Source organism: Bombina bombina, chromosome 6 (assembly GCF_027579735.1).
Source record: "Bombina bombina isolate aBomBom1 chromosome 6, aBomBom1.pri, whole genome shotgun sequence".
Classification (NCBI taxonomy): Eukaryota; Metazoa; Chordata; class Amphibia; order Anura; family Bombinatoridae; genus Bombina; species Bombina bombina.
In genome coordinates, this window is record NC_069504.1 from 1,109,860,171 (window position 1) to 1,109,885,646 (window position 25,476).

Consider the following 25,476-nt stretch of genomic DNA (forward strand, 5'->3'; position numbering starts at 1 on the left):
AAAACATCCTTAACAGGATTGTTCGCTGCAATTGTGAAACTACCTATACTGCCACAATCCACATTGCATTCCCTGGTGGTTAAGGAGTTAATAATGTGATGGGGCAGTAATTTGGAAAATAATCTTTATTATGTATTTTTGGATTTTTTTATTTGTGCTTTCACTAGACATTGTGCAAGAACAAACTGCTTTGCTTGTGCTACCACAATGAATACTGTTCTTAATAAATATCATAGTCCTGTTGTTAAGATACATATATTGAAAGAGAATTACAAATGTTTTACAGGGACATGAAACCTTCTGAGATTTTACTATAAAATACTTAAAGGGACACTGAACCCATTTTTTTTTTTTCTTTCGTGATTCGGATAGAGCATGCAATTTTAAGCAACTTTCTAATTTACTCCTATTATCATTTTTTCTTCGTTCTCTTGCTATCTTCAATTGAAAAAGAAGGCATCTAAGCTATTTTTTGGTTCAGACCCTGGATAGCACTTGTTTATTGGTCGGTTAAATTAATCCACCAATCAGCAAGAACAACCCAGGTTGTTCACCAAAAATGGGGCGGCATCTAAACTTACATTCTTGCTTTTCAAATAAAGATACCAAGAGAATGAAGAAAATTTTTATAATAGGAGTAAATTAGAAAGTTGCTTACAATTGCATGCTCTATCTGAATCATGAAAGAAAACATTTGGGTTCAGTGTCCCTTTAATGATATGCAGTAAAAACAACCCTGCAGAATACTTTCACTATTTATTTTTCCCCTTTTCCTGTAATCAGAAGCTTGTGGGTTTCCAATTTAAATTCTAGGGGAATAACATATTTCAGTCATTGGCTACACACTCTAGTGACTCATTTATAAATGTCCTTGACACAATTACATATCTAAGTATGCTATAGCCTGATGCATATATGTAACATTCGAGTGAGTGTCTGGGTGCCAGTTTACTGAAACTGCCTATGAAAACTACTATCTGATACTCAATAACTTTAACCATATGGTGAAAAGAAAATAAAGTCATAATTTATAATCCTTTTTGCAACTTACCTTATTTTCATGTGAGCCTGGTGTTAGGAAGAAGCTGCTTAGGTTTATAAAGTAGCCTTCCAACTGGCCAATTAGCAGCAACAAAATCACCCCATCTGCAAACTACAGAAAGATATTAGACTCATAAGGCATCGTCACAATAGTGTGATGTTATAAAGGTATCTGCATTGTTATCAAGGTAAAATATCAGTGTTGAAATTTGCGTTAGAAGGCATCTGGCATTTCACTACACTTCACTGTTGGAGGGCAATGGTTTACTGCCAGTAGCAGAATGATAAAAGCAGTATTGTCATCTACAGCGAAGGTGTAATGTAAATGATCCCTTTAGCCCTGGAGACATCCGGCTAAAATGTACCGGTCCTTGAGGTCACTTGGGTTGAGAAATAATGCTTTAGACAGTATTGAATGACAATACAATTTACATGTGTCAACCGAAACTCAACCTGTTTTGTTACAATATTGAAACTAGAACATGAATATTAAACCTATATGAGTCGGAGGATTGTGGGCATTTTGTATATGTGTGTATATTGTGTTATATTGTTTATTATACTGTAAAATAATATATTTTTTACTGATCATGTTTTATTTTATTATTGCGGTTGCACTGTACCAAACGTTATTAAAATGAAACATGTTCACATAATTAAATACTTTTGGGAAATTCATTTTTTATTGTAATGTCCCTTTAAATCTAACAAATTAGGTTTTGGTGACAACTGGAGTTGAAAAAAATCGTAATGAAACAATTTTGCTGACACTGAACCTTAGGGCAAAGGTTGTGTCCGGGCCCCCATTTCTATATTGTTGTTTCTGGCCTTTTGCAATTATCAGAAGCTGACTGTGACTTGTCCTTCCCCCCTGGATAGTTTGTGCACAAGATCTGCGCTTGTGCAGCCATCCTGTATAACAATGGTGGCAGATTTGTTTGTACAGCAACACTGTGGTAGCCATCTTGGAAACCCTTAAACAATATCTCCAAAGGCAAAGTCATACATTTCCTTACAATGTGAGCACTATTTTGCAGGGGGCACTGGCATGATGCAGGTGAAGCCTGAGTCAAACAGGACAGGTCCCCCTGTAGCAAAGCCAGCACCTTAAGGTGTGGTCTCAACTATCATTTGATACCTCTGAGACCCCTGTACTAATGCCCCTATTGCAGAGCATATCTAGGTGGGCCACTTAGGCACTATATGGAATCAGTGTTTAAAATGTATAATATTAGAAAAATAGTTGTAAACACTGTTGCCATATAGTGCTCAGGACATGTGCATGTTTCTTAGCGTAACTAGGTATACTCCTTAAAAGACGGCACCAAGAACAAAATGTGATAATAGAAATACATTAGAACATCTTTTAAAGCTCTATCTGAATCATGTGTAATTTATACTTGCACGTATCTTGTGTGGCTTTATATTTATTGGCTTGATTTAACAGATAAAATTATGTGCAATAAATCCAATAATGCAAACTATTCCTTCTTTTTTTTTTTTAGACTTTTCCTAAAATATGTTCTGATGTTCTGCTATCCACTCTTCCAGACTTATGTTTAATCACCCAACTAGTCAGTAAACAGTGGTATTTTACTCAGGCACCCCATACTAACGCCATTTGAGTGCCCTCCCGTGTGCATGTGCAGTTGCGCACAAGAAGAAACAGCCGGCAATGAAAGCTTGCGCTGTACTGTAAGAGGCCATGCTAATGTGGAGCTGGTAACTAACATTTGTGTACAAAATCTATTTGCATACTCCAGATTTCCCCCAGTCCTACCAAGGCATGATCTCCATGATCCCTGCATAATCAGCCCCATGGAGGAAGTTCAATGGTGAAGAACTTTGAAGGCAACGACTACAGAAGGTATTTATTGAACAGTTTTATGTTTGAGAATTTTTTGGAATTGGAATTTTTGCATTTGTGTCTTTTTTAAAGATACTTTGGTTCAATGTCCTTTTAAAAGCCGAATTTATGAATATGATATAACCATAAAATCTGTTTTTCTTATATTCGGTTGAGTAAAGAAAATACTCATGCTTTTATCTTAGGTTTGTCATTGGGGTTTCCACACAAGCACATGCAAGTAAAATATAAACTATCAATGACAAAATAAATCATGCCAACTAATTCAATAGTAGTGATGTGTTTGAAAGCATGGCATGTGTGATTATTACAATAATATAAATACTTCTCATATTTTACTTTATATCCCTTTAAAGGGACATAAACCAATTTTTCTTGACTTATTCAGACAGAGCAATTTTCAACAACATTCTAATATATGCTTCTATTATCTAAATTGCTTAATTGACCTTGAGAGCAAATGATTAGAGAGACAAGGTGAGAGAGACTAATAATGATAGTTCACAGGAAAGTAGCATTAACCAAAATATCTCTGGGAAAATTTGACAAGCACAATCTTTAGATGTATTTTACAGCAGAAGGCAGCAAAATAAATTAGGAATGTGCATTGGTGCATGGTGTAGTCAATTAAACATTTTATGTGATTGTGTTGTTACATTTTGAGTTACATGGTCCTTTAATTTTCCCCTATAACACTGTTTATTACATGTATATGGTCAGCCATTTGTCTATATATGTCAAATGAAAAAGACAGCAGTGACCTATATCCTAAGCAGTGCACACCTGAAGTCACAGTGTATTGTACCTGAGTATCCAGATCTGTCACTGTGAGGTTCAGATTTGCAAGATGTTTGTTCACAAAGTTAATTATTGCCTGAAAGACAAAAACAAAATAGACTAATGACATTTTTACAGTTAAATGGACAAAAAAGGGCAAAAATATTGACAATGGAATCGATCACAATTCTTAATAAAAGCCTAGCAAATGGTCTATCTGCAAAAATCTGCATAGGCTTTACTAGTGAATTTAGAAAAAAAATCATAAGACATAATTTCCTGAAGGTTTGTGATTAACCCCATCAGTGACCGGGATTACAAGTGGCTCACTATTTAGCGCTCCCACTCAAGTGTAAACATCGCTAGAAGTAATATTGTTGCGTTTACAGGTTAGCAGGCGTATTACAAGTTGAAAGTAAAAGTTTGGCATACGAGCAAAAGCTGATGCACGCTAACTTAAGGACTTTGTATAGCACAACTGTGTTAACTTATTCTCCTGTAGACATCAATTGAGAGTGCAAAAGAAAAAAAACAACACTTATCCTTTGCGGACTAGCATGACAGGAGTTAATATTTCCAATTACAATGTTCTTCACATACAGGAAAATATTATTTTTATTTTAAATAGATATTTCTATATATATTGATACCTTAGTATGTATGTGTGTATATATACACAGTATATATATATATATATATATATATATATTCACAGAAAGATATGCACTCACAGGAACGAACAACCAGCTCAATACCATTGTTAGCCTGATTTATGGCGATTTACCACCTGGGTGCAACTTCTTTTAGCCCAGTTAAGCTTTTCACAGAGTAGAACTTTCCTGTAGTATATCAGTCTGATCCCGCCTATTACGGTCAGTCCAGCGCCGAAATACCAGGCAATTCCTCTCTGAACAAGGAACACAGCAACCCCAGACGATCATTTCGGCCTTCATTGGGCCTCGTCAGTGAGGTGTAGCAGTATTCCTCTAAGCACACTGAGCAAGGAGTCCACGTCTGGTTGCCCCTTTTTCCCATAGGGAGACTAAATACACACAGAGAGAAATGCACTCACAGGAACGAACAACCAGCTCAATACCATTGTTAGCCTGTTCTATGGCGATTTACCACCTGGGTGCAACTTCTTTTAGCCCAGCAATGCTTTTCACAGAGTAGAACTTTCCTGTAGTGTAGCAGTATTCCTCTAAGCACACTGAGCAAGGAGTCCACGTCTGGTTGCCCCTTTTTCCCATAGAGAGACTAAATACACACAGAAAGATCGTCTGGGGTTGCTCTGTTCCTTGTTCAGAGAGGAATTGCCTGGTATGTGGAGGAAGAGACCTTCAATGACATTAGTGAGGACAAGGAACGGGACATGGCTAGCTTGGTATCCAACCTTGTGAAAATGGTAGTTTGCGATTGTGCAAATGGACTGTTTGCGGTTGTTTGCGGTGCGTTAAAGGGACAGTCTAGGCCAAAATAAACTTTCATGATTCAGATAGAGCATGTAATTTTAAACAATTTTCCAATTTACTTTTATCACCAATTTTGCTTTGTTCTCTTGGTATTCTTAGTTGAAAGCTTAACTTAGGAGGTTCATATGCTATTTCCTTAGACCTTGAAGCCCACCTCCTTCAGATTGCATTTTAACAGTTTTTCACCACTAGAGGGTGTTAGTTCACGTATTTCATATAGATAACACTGTGCTCGTGCACGAGAAGTTATCTGGGAGCAGGCACTGTTTGGCTAGACTGCAAGTCTGTCAAAAGAACTGAAAAAAGGGGCAGTTTGCAGAGGCTTAGATACAAGATAATCACAGAGGTTAAAAGTATATTATTATAAATGTGTTAGTTATGCAAAACTGGGAAATGGGTAATAAAGGGATTATCTATCTTTTAAAACAATAAAAATTCTGGTGTAGACTGTCCCTTTAAACAGGGAATTTGGTCTGTCACTGTGAAGCGGGCGAAACCCTTACACTACCTGATTGATACAACATCATACCTGATGTTTTAAAGCACGTTATTCCAAACAATTTAGGAATGTTAGGTGATTTATGCCCTTTATGGCTTAAAAACAGACTCTGCATCAACTATGTAATTTTCCATGGGAGTTTTGCCATGGATCCCCCTCCGGCATGCCACAGTCCAGGTGTTGGTCCCCTTGAAACAACTTTTCCATCACTATTGTGGCCAGAAAGAGTCCCTGTGGGTTTTAAAGTTTGCCTGCCTATTGAAGTCTATGGCAGTTCGCCCGGTTCGCCCGTTCGCGAACAGTTGCGGTAGTTCGCGTTCGCCGTTCGCGAACCTAAATTTTTATATTTGCGACATCACTAATGCTCTGTACACCCCCAGTCATCAATTGTAATGGGTTGACTGTGGTACCAGTCTTTGTCAGCCAGTCCTGTTTGTTACAGCAAGGTTGCTTCAGGGACTTGGGAGATCTGTGTTTTTGAGAGGATAATTCAGGGAAAAATGGAAAAACTTCCCCCAACTTTCTAAGGTAGAAACTCCATGCTCCCCCTTGAATGGCATTAGATTAGAGAAATATGGCCAGTCCCGACCTAGCAACACTTTGACAGGGAGCCAAGTTGATACTCCTATTTGAAGGCATGCTTCCTGGTCCCTTACTATTAGAGAAACCATTGCTGTCGGATATGTCTTTGTATCCCCATGAATACATTCGATGCACTATTTAGAATCATAACAGATTAAATCTCTGGAAGAAGATCCTTGAGAACAAGGGGTTTTCCTGAGTCCACAAGTGCATAAACCCATTTCCCATAGATCTGAACTGGAACCAGATGTGGTACAGAGTCACCACCAAGCAGGGCTGTGGCGACAGGGCCGGATTGGGCCGCTGGGATACCAGGAAAAATCCCAGTGGGCCACCCTAGCAGAGAGAGCCTTGTACAGTGAGTAGGTGAGGTAGTGGAGTTGCGGAACAGGGAGGAACTCAACACACACAGCGGCCCAGCACACGGAGCTCAACTCAACTTATTAAGTCAGTAGCAGCATCCCTGTTAGGGGTTGCGGGGTTGACTGCTTCACTATCTGCCCTGCCAAGCCTGTCAGCAGGGGTGGACTGGGCCAGGGGACACACACATATGCACAATAAAATGGCTGCACCAGGGGCACAGACTTGCATAGAGCAGCTGTGAGACTGGGAATCCTCCACTTACTTCTTGCAAGTGCATCTCACTGTTGCTGTATGCAGGCAGGAGATAGGTGCTGGGCCTGCTATCAATCCGGCTGGGGGTGGAAGGAGGAGGGGCCTTCGAGATCTGTGCTGCTGGCTCAGCTGCCTGGGAAGAAGTGAAAGGTTACACTATGACCTCCCGCTCCATCACTTCCTCACAGTGTCCTAGATAGCTGGGTGCGCAGAAAGGAGGGAAGAGGGCGAGGGAGGCAGCCACTGCCAACGTGACTATACTACTATTAGATGCATTTTGCAGAAGCCTAATAATTCAAGTAAATCAGCAAGCAGGGAGATTCTGGGGTCACACCTGCTGTAAGTTTCCTTACCCTTTCAATAGCTAATAAAAGCATATAATGTATGTATATGTTTCAGAGGCACATGTTCCTTAATAAGGAATCCTTTTTTATGCAGATGTCATGATATTCCACCATATATTTTAAATCAGAAATGAACTAATATAAATAACATTACTTATGTTTTGAATGTGTTTTTTATGTTGGGAGAAAAAAATGAAGTGTTGACAATCCCAGATCCATATGTGTGTTCCCTTGAATAATTGTTTTTATTGTTATATATAACATTTTAGAGGAAGCGGGTGGAGTTGCAGTGTGCACTTTCCCCTGGGCCAAAATTTGCCAGTCCTCCCCTGCCTGTCAGACAGTAAGGGCCGGATTGGGCTGGAGGCCACATGAGTTTTACCATGGCTGGGCTGGGCTGGGTGGGGGCAGGACAGGTTTTCACAAATTTCCAGGCCTGGTCTGAATTCCCTAGTCCAGCCCTGTGTGGCAATCATTCTTCCATCTGAGGGCACTTCCTCTGACAATGTCCTTTCTATCCACAGCAGGAACAGGGTGATTCTTCTCTTCCAGAAGGCTGTTGCTAACTTGCAGGAAGTTAGTGGAGGTTTGAGGTGATTGACTCTGTAATTCCTCCCACTAGTTAATGTCTCAACCTCAGTTAAAGGATGTAAACTTTGGCTTGCGTTGCTACCTTGATTATATCTGTGGCGGAATTGAGACTCACCATGACCAGCTTGTTGGTTGTGAGCTGATGGCAGAAAGTGTTCTGGTTTATTTAACTTTCCTTGTAGTATTTCTCATGAGATGGTGCTGTCCTCTGTTTTAAGATCAGCTTCTTCCTCGAACACCTCAGCTGCTAGAACATTGTCTACAAGTTGCACTGCCACTGAAAGTTTTGGAAACAGCATGTCTTTTTACCCAGGAGCGGGAGGGTTGTGGTAGTACCTGTAGGAACTGTAGGTTGTAACCATCAGTTGGTCTAATGAGAAAAGCTTATATGGACTGTCTTCACTTAAAGGGACATGAAACCCAAAATATTTATTTCATGATTCAGATAGAGAATACAATTTTAAACAAGATTCCAATTTACTTATACAGTATTATCTAATTTGCTTCATTCTTTAGATATCCTTTCTTGAAAAAATAACAATGTACATGGGTAAGCCAATCACATGAGGCATCTATGTGCAGCCACCAACCAGCAGCTACTGAGCCTATTAAGATATTTCAACAAAGGATAGCAAGAGAATGAAGCAAATTAAATAACAGAAGCACATTGGAAAGTTGTTTAACCCTTTAAGGACCACAGCACTTTTCCATTTTCTGACCGTTTAGGACCAGGGCTATTTTTACATTTCTGCTGTGTTTGTGTTTAGCTGTAATTTTCCTCTTACTCATTTACTGTACCCACACATATTATATTCCGTTTTTTCTTGCCATTAAATGGACTTTCATTATATCTTATAATTTACTATAAAAAAATGATAAAATGTGATGAAAAAATGGAAAAAACACACTTTTTCTAACTTTGACCCCCAAAATCTGTTACACATCTACAACCACCAATAAACTCCCATTATAAATAGTTTCTACATTTTGTCCTGAGTTTAGAAATACCCAATGTTTACATGTTCTTTGCTTTATTTGCAAGTTATAGGGCAATAAGTACAAGAAGCACTTTGCTATTTCCAAACCACTTTTTTTCAAAATTAGCGCTAGTTACATTGGAACACTGATATCTATCAGGAATCCCTGAATTTCCCTTGACATGTACATATTTTATTTTAGTAGACAACCCAAAGTATTGATCTAGGCCCATTTTGGTATATTTCATGCCACCATTTCACCAACAAATGCGATCAAATAAAAAAAATTGTTCACTTTTTCACAAACTTTATCACAAACTTTAGGTTTCTCACTGAAATTATTTACAAACAGCTTGTGCAATTAGGGCACAAATGTTTGTAAATGCTTCTCTGGGATCCCCTTTGTTCAGAAGTAGCAGACCTATATGGCTTAGGTGTTGCTTTTTTGGTAATTAAAAGTTCGCCAATTTCCTTGCCCCACTGTTCTTTTGAGATTTTGGAAAATCGGGTGACCCTGTCTAGATATTAAGTAAGTTTTACGGATATTTTCCTTAAAGGTTGAAAGAAGAAGGGGAAGGTTTCACTAACTTGATATGCTTTCTTTTTCTTTAGTTATAAGATTGGAAAAGCCCCAACAGTATATACTTTAGCTTTTACTTTTTTGTCTTTGGTAAAAGAGAATACTCTAGAGTAAAACTATGCTAAGATTTATACAATGGTACCTATGTTATTCTATGTTGCCCTGCGTGGCTATTTATTTCTTAGATTGTTTATTACCCTAGAGTAAAACTGTGTTAAGATTTATTTAAGGGTATCTAAAGTGAATTTTTATTGCCCTGCGTGGTTATTCATTTTTCATGATGTATATTTGTATACTCTGTTGGACTTAAATAAATATATATAAAAAAAAAAAGAAGTTCGCTAAATGCCGCTGCGCACCACACGTGTATTATGCCCAGCAGTGAAGGGGTTAATTAGGAAGCATGTAGGGAGCTTGTAGGGTTAATTTTAGCTTTAGTGTAGTGTAGTAGACAACCCAAAGTATTGATCTAGGCCCATTTTGGTATATTTCATGCCACCATTTCACCGCCAAATGCCATCAAATAAAAAAAAAATGTTAAATTTTTCACAATTTTAGGTTTCTCACTAAAATTATTTACAAACAGCTTGTGCGATTATGGCACAAATGGTTGTAAAAGCTTCTCTGTGATCCCCTTTGTTCAGAAATAGCAGACATATATGGCTTTGGTGTTGCTTTTTGGTAATTAGAAGGCCGCTAAATGCCACTGCGCACCACACTTGTATTATGCCCATCATTGAAGGGGTTAATTAGGTAACTTGTAGGGTTAATTTTAGCTTTAGTGTAGAGATCAGCCTCCCAACTGACACATCCCACCGCCTGAATCCTCCCTGACCCCCCTCAAACAGCTTTCTTCCCTCCCCCACCTTACAATTGTCACCGCCATCTTAAGTACTGGCAGAAAGTCTGCCAGCACTACAAAAAAAAGCATTTAAAAAACAAAAAATCCCCAATTGATTCTGCCATGTTGGATCCCCTCTTAGCCCCCAACCTCCCTGATCCCCCCATACAGCTCTCTAACCCTCCCCCCTCTACATATTTGCTGCCATCTTGGGTACTGGCAGCTGTCTGCCAGTACCCAGTTTGCCCTAAAAAAATGTGTTGTTTTTTTTAATAAATTATAACATTTTCTGTAGTGTAGCTGCCCCTCCTCAATATCATACCTCCCTCCCCCTCCCAGATCCCTTTCCCAAAGTCCCAAATTTCCCCACCATCAGTCCAACACCAATTTTCTATTATTAAAAAAAAATGAGATTCTCTCTGCATCAGTGTCCAAACAAAGGTGTTAAAGTGATGCCTTAATACCGAGGCATCACTGCGACACCTTTAAAGCGGTTTGAAGCCATCATGATTGCATCCACCACTTGAAACCCCTGAGGACGTACAGGGTACGTCCTTGGTCACTAACTGACTTATTTGTAGGACGTATCCTATACGTCCTTGGTCCTTAAGGGGTTAAAATTGTATGCTCTATTTTTTTTTTTTTTAATAATATTTTTTTATTGAGGTTTCAGATAAGTCAAACATACAAAAAATGTCATTGGAAAAAGTGCAAATACAGTGTATAGTTACATGGCATGACATCACATAATCTTGAAATGCACAACAATTGCCTTTAAGACTTTAAACCCACTGAACATTTTAATGGGTCACTCTAAGGCCTTAGAATGACATACTGTAGGTATAGTTATAGTAGGTAAATTCAGATAGATTGGGATCACTCTTGGATCCCAGATGAGAAACCCTGTTTTATTCTTTTAATTTTTTATGGTTAACAAGAAAAAAGATGCTAAACAGACCTGCAAAGCTGGGGAGGAAAAATATGGTCACTGTCGCATTGCACTGCAGGATATATGAATATAAGAGTAGTTAGGGTGCGGTACAAGCAAGATAAACCGCTCAGACAGCCCTCCCGTATTAGGAGGTATATTACTTGAGAATGGGAGGGGGTAGGGGGGGGGAGGTGGTCATTATACAGTAGTAGGTTATTAGTATGTTGAGTATATGCTAGGTCAAGGGAGCACTTAAATCAAGCCATAGGTTCTATGGTCGCACAATTGGCAAAATTTGTAGGGCTTATCTAAAATACAGTGCATGAGAAGGGCAAAAGTGATAAAAGTAATGATGCAGGACCTGCCTGCCTAAGAAGTACTGTATTGGTCTGGAAAGTCTCGCCATACCTCATATTATAGCATTTTAGCGATTGATAATATACTTATGAACTAAGTAGGCAAGGCTATTAGCCAGTGGGTTATACCTTCTAACAGTGATAAATGTGCCAGCTGGGATAAGTTAGGTAATATAATGAGCACTACAGTTTGTCTCTGGGTACACTATGTAGGTAACATATAAAGATCGGTAAGTCTAGGAAACAAACGTCACCATAAATAGGAGAGTTATAAGTAGAAGCAAAAAATGGGCTATGCGGGTTGAGCTAGAACCATAATAACATAAAGTAAACCTATCTATAAGAGCCTACTGATAAAGTAGTAGAAGGTCTAGTATCTATGAGTAACGTGGGAGCAGGTGACACACTGTGTATAAAATAAATATCAATATTGGGGAAACCACGCGACACTAGAGGGATGTATCCATTAAACACAAAGGAACACCTATATTTCTAGACATATTAATTGTGAAGGCGCAGCCCCGGCCGCTGGCTACGCCTATACCACCAAGGTAAAGAGAGTAAAACATTACAAACAGTTGTACATATATACAGGTGTCCATCACTTGAAATAATATCAAACATTTAAGTTAAAAAGGAAAGGAATCCCAGTGAAGGCAGAAAAATCTCCAAAAGTAAACACATAGTTGCAACATGTTAAACTGTAGAACCCCAAATTGTTAAGTGACCAAGGAAGCACTAGGTATTTTATCAAATAAAACTCAGGTGGACATACAAAATGTGATATAAAATAGCATATATTGAGCCTTGCAGGCAGGGTAGGGGGAGAACAGGAGGCATCCCCTGCAAATCTTAGTGAGACAAACAGTTAAATATACTGCAAGGAGGCTAATACAGAAGGAAGAACTCTCAACCCTATATAAAATGACATAATGAACTCAGCCTGTAAAACAAGATATATGGAAAATTACATTGGTGGGTAGAGCAGACATATAACTAAAAAACTTTAGAACATTACAAATGTAGCCAGTCCAACATGAGCAAAGGTATTGTACCCAAATAAGGTATATATGAAATAGTAGAACTGATTTGGAACAGTACATACTGGTAACAAGAAAACAGATGTGGCAAAGACTGTTAATGTCCAACTGCAATGTCCATATCTCTGCCACCTCTGCAAACAGATGAACGTGGTAGTTAGCATCTTGCAGGACATGGATGCAAAGAGATTTCCCCAGATAGGGTTACCCTATTCCACATCTTAGGAACATGTTGATCGGCATGATGGGTACATGCATTTGCAGTTTAGTGTAAGTAGCAGTTGGCCAAGGCAGGCTAAGGCAGAGTGAGGCAAACCCCAAGGGTATGTCTACATAACAAATGAAAAAAGCACAGGAGATAAGGCCTGCTTTCCTGAGTCACCACGATTGTTAATTATGTGCGTGCTGCTGCAAGGATCTATGAAGATCCCATACGATACCTGGTAATCTTTCTCCCCAGCCTGTCCCCGTGAGGTCAGAGACCCCTCCATGGTTAAATAGATGTTGCCAGAGTCCAAGCCTGTTACTGCATACTGAGATGGGTCTGCAATGGCCGCCGGGTGAGTGCTATCCTCCACCGTTATATTAATATCCATCTGTGGCTGGAGATCCAAGGCCCCACAGGACAGCAACTGCTGGGAATCCAAGGTAGTGTCATCACAAGGCTTGCTAGTTGTGTTGTCCTCCGTGTCCGCAGTAGGAGCATAAGCAATAGGGAGAGAAAATGCGGCCTCCATCTGAACTAGAAAATTTTCTTGGTGCTGGCGCAGCGCACAATCTATTGCGCGCAGCAGGGTGAGAGGCTCCATGTTGAGTGCCAAAAATCACCTCCGGAGGGTCTTGAGTTAAGAGTTATCAGGCTTCGCAGTGTTTGCGATCTGTGCCCAAGCCGCAAAATAGTAGCCCAGTTAACAGGCTTACTGGATTACACTGAGAGCTCCATAGTGTAGGTGTCAGTTTCTAGGTTAGCTCTCCTCACGGCCTCAGAGAATAAAGTCCATGTTTGTTTAGCTACTGCTGTAGAAATAAAATTAAAGCAGCCCAATGTAGATTCCTCCAATATGTCAGAGATAAAAAAAAACAGAAGCAAGGTATTTAGGCTACAAATTACAACCATAGAAGGAAAATATTTTGCAGGAGCTCTGTGTCTGTGCGACCTATCGCCATGGCGGTTGGCTCCGCCCCCCTGTATGCTCTATTTTAATCATGTCAGAAAACATTTGGGTTTCATGTCCCTTTAAGTTAACACTTAAAGTCTCAAGTTAACTGGTCATACAAGCCAAGTCACAATGGTTTCATCTGCTAGAGTTTTTATTTTTTTTCTTTCCAAATTTCCTATAAGTAAAATAACCCAGAATATTATAAAAATATAGATTTCTTTCCTTTCTGGATTTTGTGCAGTTTGATAGATTATTATAAAAGTATAGATAGATTCCTTTCTGCAGTTTGATGGATTATTATAAAAGTATAGATAGATTCCTTTCTGCAGTTTGATGGATTATTATAAAAGTATAGATAGATTCCTTTCTGCAGTTTGATAGATTATTATAAAAGTATAGATAGATTCCTTTCTGCAGTTTGATAGATTATTATAAAAGTATAGATAGATTCCTTTCTGCAGTTTGATAGATTATTATAAAAGTATAGATAGATTCCTTTCTGCAGTTTGATAGATTATTATAAAAGTATAGATAGATTCCTTTCTGCAGTTTGATAGATTATTATAAAAGTATAGATAGATTCCTTTCTGCAGTTTGATGGATTATTATAAAAGTATAGATAGATTCCTTTCTGCAGTTTGATGGATTATTATAAAAGTATAGATAGATTCCTTTCTGCAGTATGATAGATTATTATAAAAGTATAGATAGATTCCTTTCTGCAGTTTGATAGATTATTATAAAAGTATAGATAGATTCCTTTCTGCAGTTTGATGGATTATTATAAAAGTATAGATAGATTCCTTTCTGCAGTTTGATGGATTATTATAAAAGTATAGATAGATTCCTTTCTGCAGTATGATAGATTATTATAAAAGTATAGATAGATTCCTTTCTGCAGTATGATAGATTATTATAAAAGTATAGATAGATTCCTTTCTGCAGTTTGATGGATTATTATAAAAGTATAGATAGATTCCTATCTGCAGTTTGATAGATTATTATAAAAGTATAGATAGATTCCTTTCTGCAGTTTGATGGATTATTATAAAAGTATAGATAGATTCCTTTCTGCAGTTTGATGGATTATTATAAAAGTATAGATAGATTCCTTTCTGCAGTTTGATGGATTATTATAAAAGTATAGATAGATTCCTTTCTGCAGTTTGATGGATTATTATAAAAGTATAGATAGATTCATTTCTGCAGTTTGATGGAGATTAATTACCTGCTTCACCACTTCTACTTTATCTGGATTCAGTTCAAAAAGTTGATCAAAAGCATCTTGTTCTGCAAAAACAATCAATAAAGCAATACATAAATAAAACAATAGTTTTGCAAAATACAGCTATTAATTTACAGACTGCTGTATGCTACACAGTGATTACTTAATGCAGTTCACAAGCTCATTTATATTTGGTCTGACTGGCCACAGTAAAGACTTTAATGTAAATATATTAAAGAAGCAAAGGGTGTATAGATTGACTGCTTTGAAATAGCAAAACCACAATAGTTTTGCAAACAAAGCAGATTTGAATGCTTTTAATGCATTTATTTGTTTTATGATCTTTTGCAAATCAGAGTTAAATTGAAAACACAAAAAAAATATTTAAAGGGACATTAAGTACATTTGTAACTAATGGACTATAGATCAATTAGATTGTAGATCTCTTGGGATAGCAGAGTCCTGTAACACATCTGTACTAGTCTTCCTCACTTGCCTTTATTTAGTGTACCCCTTGTATAGTACTGGGTATTCTTTTGTTACAAATAAAGGTAATAAGAATAAAAATATACTATAGCCTATGAGTAGACAAGTTTAACTTCTCACATTTTTTATCTTATCTCCACTATTGAAGTCAATAGGCTTGTGACATCTGCAGTGTGTGCTTCCAATTCTCAGAATAAGAAAACCCACAGTTTATAAATGATATGAAAAGGGGCCAAAATAAATCCTGAAAGTATATTTATCATGCATAAAATAAGCATTTTATAGTACAATCTCACAGTCTTTTGTATCCCCTTAAAGTATCCTTTGTATTTCATAGCTCACATAGAATGGTTCCCTCTATGTGTTAGCTTAGAGCAAACTCATCCACACATCTTCTCAGATCTATATCACCTGCAAAGTGAAACACTTTTATTCCTCATTTTTATTTTTAATGTGTGATATAGGATGGTGCTATACTTGACAAACCTGCCTTTTTCAAGGGGTAAAAGTGGACATCCTTTTCTCCAGGTCAAACTCTATAAACTACTTTGATCCTAAAGACATTTTAAACTGACTTTTCAACACAATATTTCAAAATTCAAAGGTTGCCAGGGCAACCACGGTCAGACAAGCATCTCCCACTCACCATCAGTATCGCTCTTTGGGTCACTGCATTTTGCTTTGCAAAAATGACTAGTAAAAAAAGAACTAGCATGAATAAAACATGATATCACTTACTGGATGAGATAACCGCTTCCCTGAAGAGTTCCACAAGAAGACAATTGGAAGGAAAATGTGTTTTAATGAGAGGAAGAAAGAGAGAGAAATCAGATCACAGGTTACAAACATCAACAGTTACTGGCAGTGCAGAAGCTGTTAGCTGAGATTTAAACAAGGTTTTGTAGCTTCTAGATGTCATTTGAAGATCTCATATGCACTACCAATTATACAGGGTGTGTTAGAATAAGCAAAGCACAAGAAGGTTGCATTTTTGAGACTCAGGGTGCTATGAAATGAAGAAAAACCCACAGAACAGCGAAGGGCTTGTTTACATCCAGTTATAAGCATTGAGTAATAAAAATAACATCGGAAATATATATACAGTATATAAAACCTATTGGAGAGATTTGTATTACTAATAGTTTATAAAGTCATTAAGTTTACAAACAGAAGAATAAAAAACTAATATCATTTTTAAAAGTATACGTACAAACAATTCTCAGGCTAATCTTTGCTCTGAATACATAATTTAAACAATGAATGATTTATTTAGTATTTCATGTCTCTTTAAAAGTTACTTGTCCTCTGATTAAGTTACCGGAATATCCTGTAAGTACAGGTCACACAGATTGTCCCTCTTGCTTCTCCCAATAGGATCCAGGTATTTCCCTAGCCCCACCCATGACACGCCCATACTCCACCCATACTGCTAATGACACAGGAGGCTCTACTCCTCATCACCTACCTGTCTTCAGAAAACCTCTGGAAAATGTTGGCAAATATATAAATAGTAATTTGCCTGTGCTTCTTTAAATAAGGATCTGAAAAATTCATCTTTTATTTAAGTTTTATTTGTTAAAGCTCTTAAAGGGATATTAAACACTTTGAGATGGTAGTATAAAATGATAAATTGTATATATATAAAATAACTCTACAATATACGTTCATTACTTATTTTGTCCCCTTTTCCTGTAATTCCATTCTGAAATTGTGAGCTTTTTTCCTGTTAGAAACAGAAGTGCAGAACACTGTTATATTTCACACAGCCATTGGCTGCACACTCTAGTGACCTTTTTATAACTGTCCCTTATTGGCCACAGCAGAGAAGGTAACCTAAGTTACAACATGGTAGCTCCTATTGTTTTATAGACACTAAAACTTTGCACTTAGTTTGTTAATATTTGAACAGCAAATTAAACTTTAAAAATACATCTACAGGTTATTCTCATAATATTTTTTTTGACTGCTTCATTCTAGCAAGCATTTATTTAGTGTTTAGTGTCCTTTTAAAAATTGTTTTAATCAGACTCTGATCTGCAGGACCTGAGCAGTCTAATTATTTAATTCATATCAGCTATAGATTCAAGAAGGATTTCAGTAACACACTGATGCACTTGTCAATCAAATGTGTCACTCCTAATCGCATAATATAAGAGCTTGTCTTTGCATAAGAAAAGATTTCTTAACAATAGGGAAAACACATATTCTTCTCCAACCTTGGTGACAGCAGCATCAGATGGGATTCTTCTGTCACCAGCATAAGATTCAGGAGAAGATCAAACTGAGGTTATAAGGTATTTGCAAAATTCTACAGCACAAAAGACTCTCTGCTTTTTGCATTGAAGTACAAAAAAACGTAAAAACAGAAACGTCAGTCTTTTTTTGTTGTTCCATGAATACAAACTTTCAGCCGAGAATTAGTTCCGTAAATCTCAATGTGCCATTAATAATTGCAGAGAGAAAGAGAATCTATCTGAAATAAAAAAGGCAGTGGCATATGTGGTGTTTATTGGGAAATAGTACAGGACGGGCGAATATTTTACAACATTCGAAAAATGAAACAAATTTTAACACATTCGTTTGTTTCGAATTTTGAATGTTTATACAACATTCTAATATTCGTTTTAAAGGGACAGTCAAGTCCAAAAAAATCTTTCATGATTTAGAGAATGTAATTTTAAACAACTTTCCAATTTACTTTTATCACCAATTTAGCTTTGTTCTCTTGGTATTCTTAGTTGAAAGCTAAAACTAGGAGGTTCATATGGTAATTTCTTAGACCTTGAAGACTGCCTCTAATCTGAATGCATTTTGACCACTAGAGGGCATTAGGTCATGAGTTTCATATAGATTACCTTGAGCTCATGCACGTCAAGTTACCCAGGAGTGAGCACTGATTGGCTAAAATGGATGTCTGTCAAAAGAACTGAAATAAGGGGGCAGTTTGCAGAGGCTTAGATACAAGGTAATCACAGAGGTAAAAAGTGTATTTCTATCACAGTGTTGGTTATGCAAAACTGGGGAATGAGTAATAAAGGGATTATCTTTCTTTTTAAACAACAAAAATTCTGGTGTTGACTGTCCCTTTAATGCAATAGTATTTCTAAAAATAACTTTAAATGTAATATTCTATTCAAATTTTCCTAATTCGATCACTGTATAATTTGAATCAAATTATGCAATATTCAAATTAGAAAAATTTGAATTAATATATTTGAAATAGTATTTCTAATGCTCTCTTTAAATGTAATAGTCATATTATGCAATATTTGAATTAGAAAAATTTTAATCAATATATTTGTATCTATTATGTATCAATTTACTAAATTTGTTCTACCAAGCGAATTGCACTTTCACCACATTCGCCCATCCCTAGGAAACAGTTGAATGTAAACATTACTTCCTACTAATGGCTATACGCACCTATTAGCAAAGGGCAGTAACAGGAAATGTCTATCAGGCAGTGAGCATTAGTAGGAAAGTACCTATCTGCCAATGAGCAACTGATACATTAGTATCAATCTAAATTTTAACCTCACTTATTTTAAAAAACACTCTTTCATATGGAGGAAATAAATATTTTGAGTAGATGCCCTGTGAGAAGACATTGCGTAGGTTTTACTCATCCTTTTTGAGGTATAAGCTCTACCAATTTATTATTGTCTACTTTACTCTGAGGGGAATCCGGCTTCAATATGCTCTGAAGCGCCTTTCACTGAAGAATCAAGCACATCATGCTTCAACCACCTCCTAAGAAGGAAAAGTTTAAACTGAGGTATGTGTGAGGTGGGAGGGGTATTTATAGGCTTTGAGGTTTGGGAAACATTGCCTCCTCCTGGTAGGAATGTATATCCCATATGTAACAGCTCATAGGCAACCTACAGTTGTGCTCATAAGTTTACAAACCCTGGCAGAATTTATGATTTCTTGGCCATTTTCCAGAGAATATGAATGATAACACAAAAACTTTTCTTTCACTCATGGTTAGTGTTTGGCTGAAGCCATTTATTTTCAATCAACTGTGTTTACTCTTTTTAAATCATAATGACAACAGAAACTACCCAAATGACCCTGCTCAAAAGTTTACATACCCTGGGGATTTTGGCCTGATAACATGCACACAAGTTGACACAAAGGGGTTTGAATGGCTATTAAAGTGATCTGTTTACTTGTAATTAGTGTGTGTGTATATAAAAGGTCAATGAGTTTCTGGACTCCTGACAGACCCTTGCATCTTTCATCCAGTGCTGCACTGACGATTCTGGACTCTGAGTCATGGGGAAAGCAAAACAATTGTCAAAGGATCTGCGGGAAAAGGTAGTTGAACTGTATAAAACAGGAAAGGGATGTAAAAAGATGTCCATGGAATTGAGAATGCAAATCAGCAGTGTTCAAACTCTAATCAAGAAGTGGAAAATGAGGGGCTCTGTTTGATAACATACTGCATTCATCTTGCCATCAATTCTGACCAAATTTCATGTGCCTTTGTAGCTCACACATCCCCAAAACATCAGTGATCCACCTTCGTGTTTCACAGTAGAAATCTCCTAGGTGTAGACCATTCTACCATATGCACAATATGTATTAACCACACTCTTGGAATACTAATGCAAAAATGTAAGCGGTATGGATTATGCTCCAGCAATGGTAACACTCCATACATCTTGCAAACTGCCCAAAATGTTTAATTAAATGTAGGAAAACCTATTTGCAATATGCTTTAACTTGTTATTTATTTTGTGTCCTTTTCCTGTAATTTAATTCTGAAAATTGTGAGGGTTCAAATTCTTGTGAAAAGTGCAGACTCCAGATTAACAGTGTTATATCCTGCAGAGTCATTGGTGGCACACTTTAGTGACTCATTTATAACTGTCGAAAGCAGGGGTACCTTTGATAAAACCAAATGTGGCGAAACATGTCAGGGATTAGTTTAATGTTTATATAATTAGAATGTTTTTAAAATTAGCTAGAATAAATGTGGCGGTTATTATTATTATTCTGAGCGACCTGATGCATAATAGTAAGGACTACACGCAGCGGATACTAGCTCGTGGTAGATCATATAATTTAATATAGCTACTCAGCAAGCGTCAGTTGCCGTTATCATCTTAGCATATTTATGATACAAATGTTTGCCATCCGCTTATGGGGGAATATAACTTAATCTTATGATAATACTCATATACTCATATATCAGTAATACTGCCGCAAGTGAATTATGTCTATTGCTAAATATACTGTGGTTCCTATGACCAGACGTGACTAAAATCACTCCAGCATACTGATCACTAGCTGCCTCTTTTGTATTTAACAAAGGATATAAACAGATACCGCTGACCTCTTCAATGTTGAGCTATAACCAGCATTTCTATATCAGACATAATTGCACATACATAGTAGATACAAGTATCTCTTGATACAAGGTTTAATTTCAGGTTAATTCTATACGAATATCATCTTACGACAATCATATTAATTTCACATGAATGTAACGTTAGTGTTGCAATAAGTATCCTTAATTTATAATACAGATTTAACGTACCAAAATAACAACTGCAATCTGAAGTTATACTCTTTTATTACCTACTATTATTTATCCTGATATAAATACTATTGTTGTTAAGACACTTTAGACTTAACATAGACTGAAAATAATCTTGGTATTATTATTTATTACATCCGTGGTTATCTAAGACTATCCGCAATTAGACTAGTAATTTACTTTAAGTCTTTGCAACTGACAGTTCATTACTTTAACTCTTTGTTATACCTATTTCTAATTGTCACATTTAGTAGTATCCTCTAATATATGATACAGTCTAATAGTAACAGCATACTTAAGGGCTGGCTTTGAATACTATTCATCTAAGATAACAGCAATTTATAGACACAACCACCTGGGATTATTGTGTTACTTTTGTTGATATGCAATATCTATTTGCATTATAGATTTGAATTTATTCTCTTATGAGACCCCCTGGGCCTATATATCCATTCCTATAATACATGATATATACCCTGACTATGGATTAAAACCGACATCCTAGGCCAGAGCTTTCTTACCATGTATAAATTGCCCCAACTTTGAATTGGCATACACCTACCACTTCCAGCGTTTTTAGAGTTGTTTTTCTGTGTGTATGTCTGAATTTGTAATATCCTAATAAAGGTTAAATTTTAATGTTTAGTTTCCCCCTCCTTCCTTCTACTTGACCACTAATCCTTCCAATAGTCCCCAAGGATAGTGAGTGCTACACACGTGTACATACCCGTCAGCTCTGACAGACATTTTTGTTTAATTTATAACTGTCCCTGATTGGCTTCATCAGAGAAAGAAACTTAGGTTGTAACATGGCCGCACCCATTATTTTATATTTTATAGACACTAACATTTTCAGCATTTAAACAGATGGGGGTTGATCACAATCCATCATTTAATTAATATCGGCAGGTTAACAGTTGCAGATGAGCCCTTTTGTATATCGACACAATCACAATCAGTTATTTTCATTGTTTATCTGCAGGATTGCAGCACTATATACATTATCTGTTTGGTGAAAAATGCCAGTCCTGTTATGCTGATCACAATCCAAATTCTCATTAATAAAACATTTTTCAGGGCCATTTTCCACAGCTAAAATGACTTGATAAACACCAGATAACTGAGATAACACTTGGATGATGTTAGGAACATCACAAAGGTGATACAAACGCTACCATCGCAATCAATTCAAATTTAAAAAAACTAAAAATAAGCAATTTTACACTAATAACAAAAAGCAAAATCAATAAGCCAAAAGTTGCACCATGCCCACTATACCCATAATGCCCTGGTTCAATTCCCTAAAAAGACACACACACAAATCTCTATGGTTTTGGTGCAAAACTGGCTAAATACACTACATTTCAGCCCTCCAATCACTGAATACTCCATTTTATTTGTAACTTACCCTGGTTTTCAAAATCAGGAGATTAACAGACCACTAAATACAGTAGAATTGAATAATTGACAAATATAGAATACAAAGATAAAGCAATAGCACTCACATTGAATTTTAAATGAGTAGTAGAATATTTTCTGGCAAATTTCAAATTGAATCTAATTGTCCCTCTTAATCAAGTGACAGCCATCAGCCAATCACTAAGGCCTAGATTTGGAGTTTGGCGTTAGCTGTGAAAACCAGCGTTATAGGCTCCTAACGCTGGTTTTAGGCTAACTCCGGTATTTGGAGTCACTCAAAATAGGGTCTAACGCTCACTTTTCAGCCGCGACTTTTCCATACCGCAGATCCCCTTACGTAAATTGCGTATCCTATCTTTTCAATGGGATCTTTCTAACTCCGGTATTTAGAGTCGTGTCTGGAGTGAGCGTTAGACATCTAACGACAAAACTCCAGCCGCAGGAAAAAAGTCAGTAGTTAAGAGCTTTCTGGGCTAACGCCGGTTCATAAAGCTCTTAACTACTGTACTCTAAAGTACACTAACACCCATAAACTACCTATGTACCCCTAAACCGAGGTCCCCCCACATCGCCGCCACTAGATTAAATTTTTTTAACCCCTAATCTGCCGACCGCCACCTACGTTATACTTATGTACTCCTAATCTGCTGCCCCTAACACCGCCGACCCCTGTATTATATTTATTAACCCCTAATCTGCCCCCCACAACGTCGCCGCCAGCTACCTACAATAATTAACCCCTAAAAAGACCAAGAAGACTCTCACTAGATTGTGGATATCTCCTGAAAGTATGCACAAGTAAGCACTCTTAGCCTAGACTTTTGAGGCGGTTTTTCCAGACCGGGAAAAAAATAAAATATAACTTTTATTATACATTGCACTTAAAATAAGGGTAACACACACTTTAAAATCGACACTAGCACTATCATGCAATTGGACTGTATATCTTCTTTTTGGGTGGAGAATTATAATATCAGTGGCCTATGGTGCTTATCTTAATTCCCCCAAAATACTGTAGTCTTGAATATGTTATACTTAGAAGAAAAGAGTCCCACAACACTGTGTATGTTAGGTGATCCTCTACTGTACACTCTTTATAGGAATGTTTGGGTACCCTAGTAATCCTTATGTATATAGTGTCATCCAGGAATGGTTCTAAATGAACTCCCTCTGTTTATACACCTGAGAGCTGTTATTTATTTGTAAAACAGCAATTGCAGTTTTTTGCTGTAGAGTTAGCTAAAGCGCTATATAGATTCTAAATTCTAGAGTTGCCTCTGGTGGCTAGAAAAATGTAACACTATGTTGTGTACATTGACGTTATAAAAAGTAGTTTTAATTTTGGCGCAACTCTGATATCTAGCAAAGTCTGAACGGCTTCATTTATAAAAGTAACAATATTTTTATTTAGCGTTTTGGAGACGTTACCCTCTCAGTAATTCCCCAATAAGGCACAATTTATATTTTCTTTTGTATATGCTGAGGACTTCCAAATGCCCTTATCTTTGTTTCAAGAGAACATATCTCTATAGTGCCTGTATCGGTATAGTTTGTATTTGGCTATATAAGTCTCTGCTTTTTATAAGCAATGTCTTGTGACACAGTTCTATTCGGTTCTGTGTATATTTTTCACAGAGCCTTAGGTGAAATAAGTAACGCTGTTTATAAAGCTTTAAGTTCAGTTTGATTCTTTTGCTGATATCTCTATTGTTGTATTTGTACTGTCATTGCGCTTGCTAAGCTTGCCATTCAGCATATACTCTCTGGTTTAGTTTAAGGGTAGTTTATAGGCTAAATAATTCAGTATTGTATATATTCAACCCTGGCTAAGTCTGGCACAACCCAGACTATTCCACAAATTAACTAAGTATAGTTATAATCGTCGTTGGTCTAATTTAACATGAAGTGCTAGGCAGTTAAAAATTTGAGCGCCCAAACGCTCACATAGACTCCTGACTAGTTTCGCCCATCCGGGCTTTGTCAAAGGCGGCGAGCCGCCGATTGTTTGGGGGTGTATACCGGTTTAACCGGAAGTCCCGCCTTGTTGTATTTTCAGTTTGAGTACTGATTGGTCGTCAGTTTTGTAATGACAGCTTAATCTTCCTATCAGTGTTTACTGTTATTACTTACAATATTATGCTAGGGTTTAGCGAGTTATTAATACATGGCATATTAGATTATCTTGGGCTATTATTTTGATTTCAATTTTGATATTTTCAATCATATTGTTACTGGCTAAATAGCTTATAGAGGTCCGAACTTATTACCACTCACAACTTCTGTTCTATTTAATTTGATCTTTTGTTTGTTGTATCCTATATATTACATGGGTCTCAATATGATATTGGTACAATGTTATGATGAATTAGTTATATACTCCAACTATATATATGGGTGGATGATTTATGGTTCGCCATAAGTGTATAAGTGACATTTTTCAAAAACTTTAATATTTGTTATTTGTGAATTGTGTTATTTATTTAACGAAATCCTCGTGTAGGATGTGTTTTTTTCGTGTGTTTTATTATATCCTCTGATTCATATTTTACTACTTATAGTAATTTTGTGTGTGCTATATTAATGGAAGTGTGCATTTGAGATTCTTTGTGCCTCTAATCTATGTAGGAGTCCTGTGAAGATTCAGTGACCTGTGCCATTTATTAAGTGTATGTGCTCTTAACATTTCTGAAAGGGATGTGCAGCCTTTTGATTTGTGTGGGAAGGGGTGAAGTTTTTTTGTGTTGTAGTCTTGAGATGACTTGTATAATATCTTGTTTGTATTATTATTCAACGATATTATATTTTTTATTTTTGTACCTTTTTGCTTTGTTTAATCTTATGTTTAAATTTCACATTAATGTCTGTACTTTCTTTAGTTCGATGAGTTGTACCTCTCCTGTTTATATGAAGTTTATATAGTTCTTATATACTATTATATTAGTGTTCATTACAGAAAAATATAATAGTTGTTTTGCTCATTTAACCCATGAGGTTGGACTGAGTTCAATAAATATATCCACCGGCTCTCAGCTTTTAGTAGAGCTGTTTCTAAATTGCCTCCCCTCATTCCTAGACTCACTTTTTCTATACCCCAGCATTGTAAGTCATTTTGGTTTGAGTTATGGAATTTT

The 25,476-nt window shown here is 36.8% G+C and overlaps 1 protein-coding gene across 1 annotated transcript in view; it reads right to left on the reverse strand.

Moving 5' to 3' along the window:
• Nucleotides 1-25,476, reverse strand: part of PARVG (parvin gamma) — a 215,340-nt gene that overhangs the window by 12,698 nt on the left and 177,166 nt on the right. Inside the window, exons 8-11 of the mRNA XM_053719049.1 lie at nt 16,123-16,142; nt 14,902-14,963; nt 3,714-3,782; nt 1,052-1,153 (exon numbers count right to left, since the gene is read on the reverse strand). Coding sequence (XP_053575024.1) covers nt 1,052-1,153; nt 3,714-3,782; nt 14,902-14,963; nt 16,123-16,142 — 253 coding nt within the window. The remainder of the gene's footprint in view (nt 1-1,051; nt 1,154-3,713; nt 3,783-14,901; nt 14,964-16,122; nt 16,143-25,476) is intronic.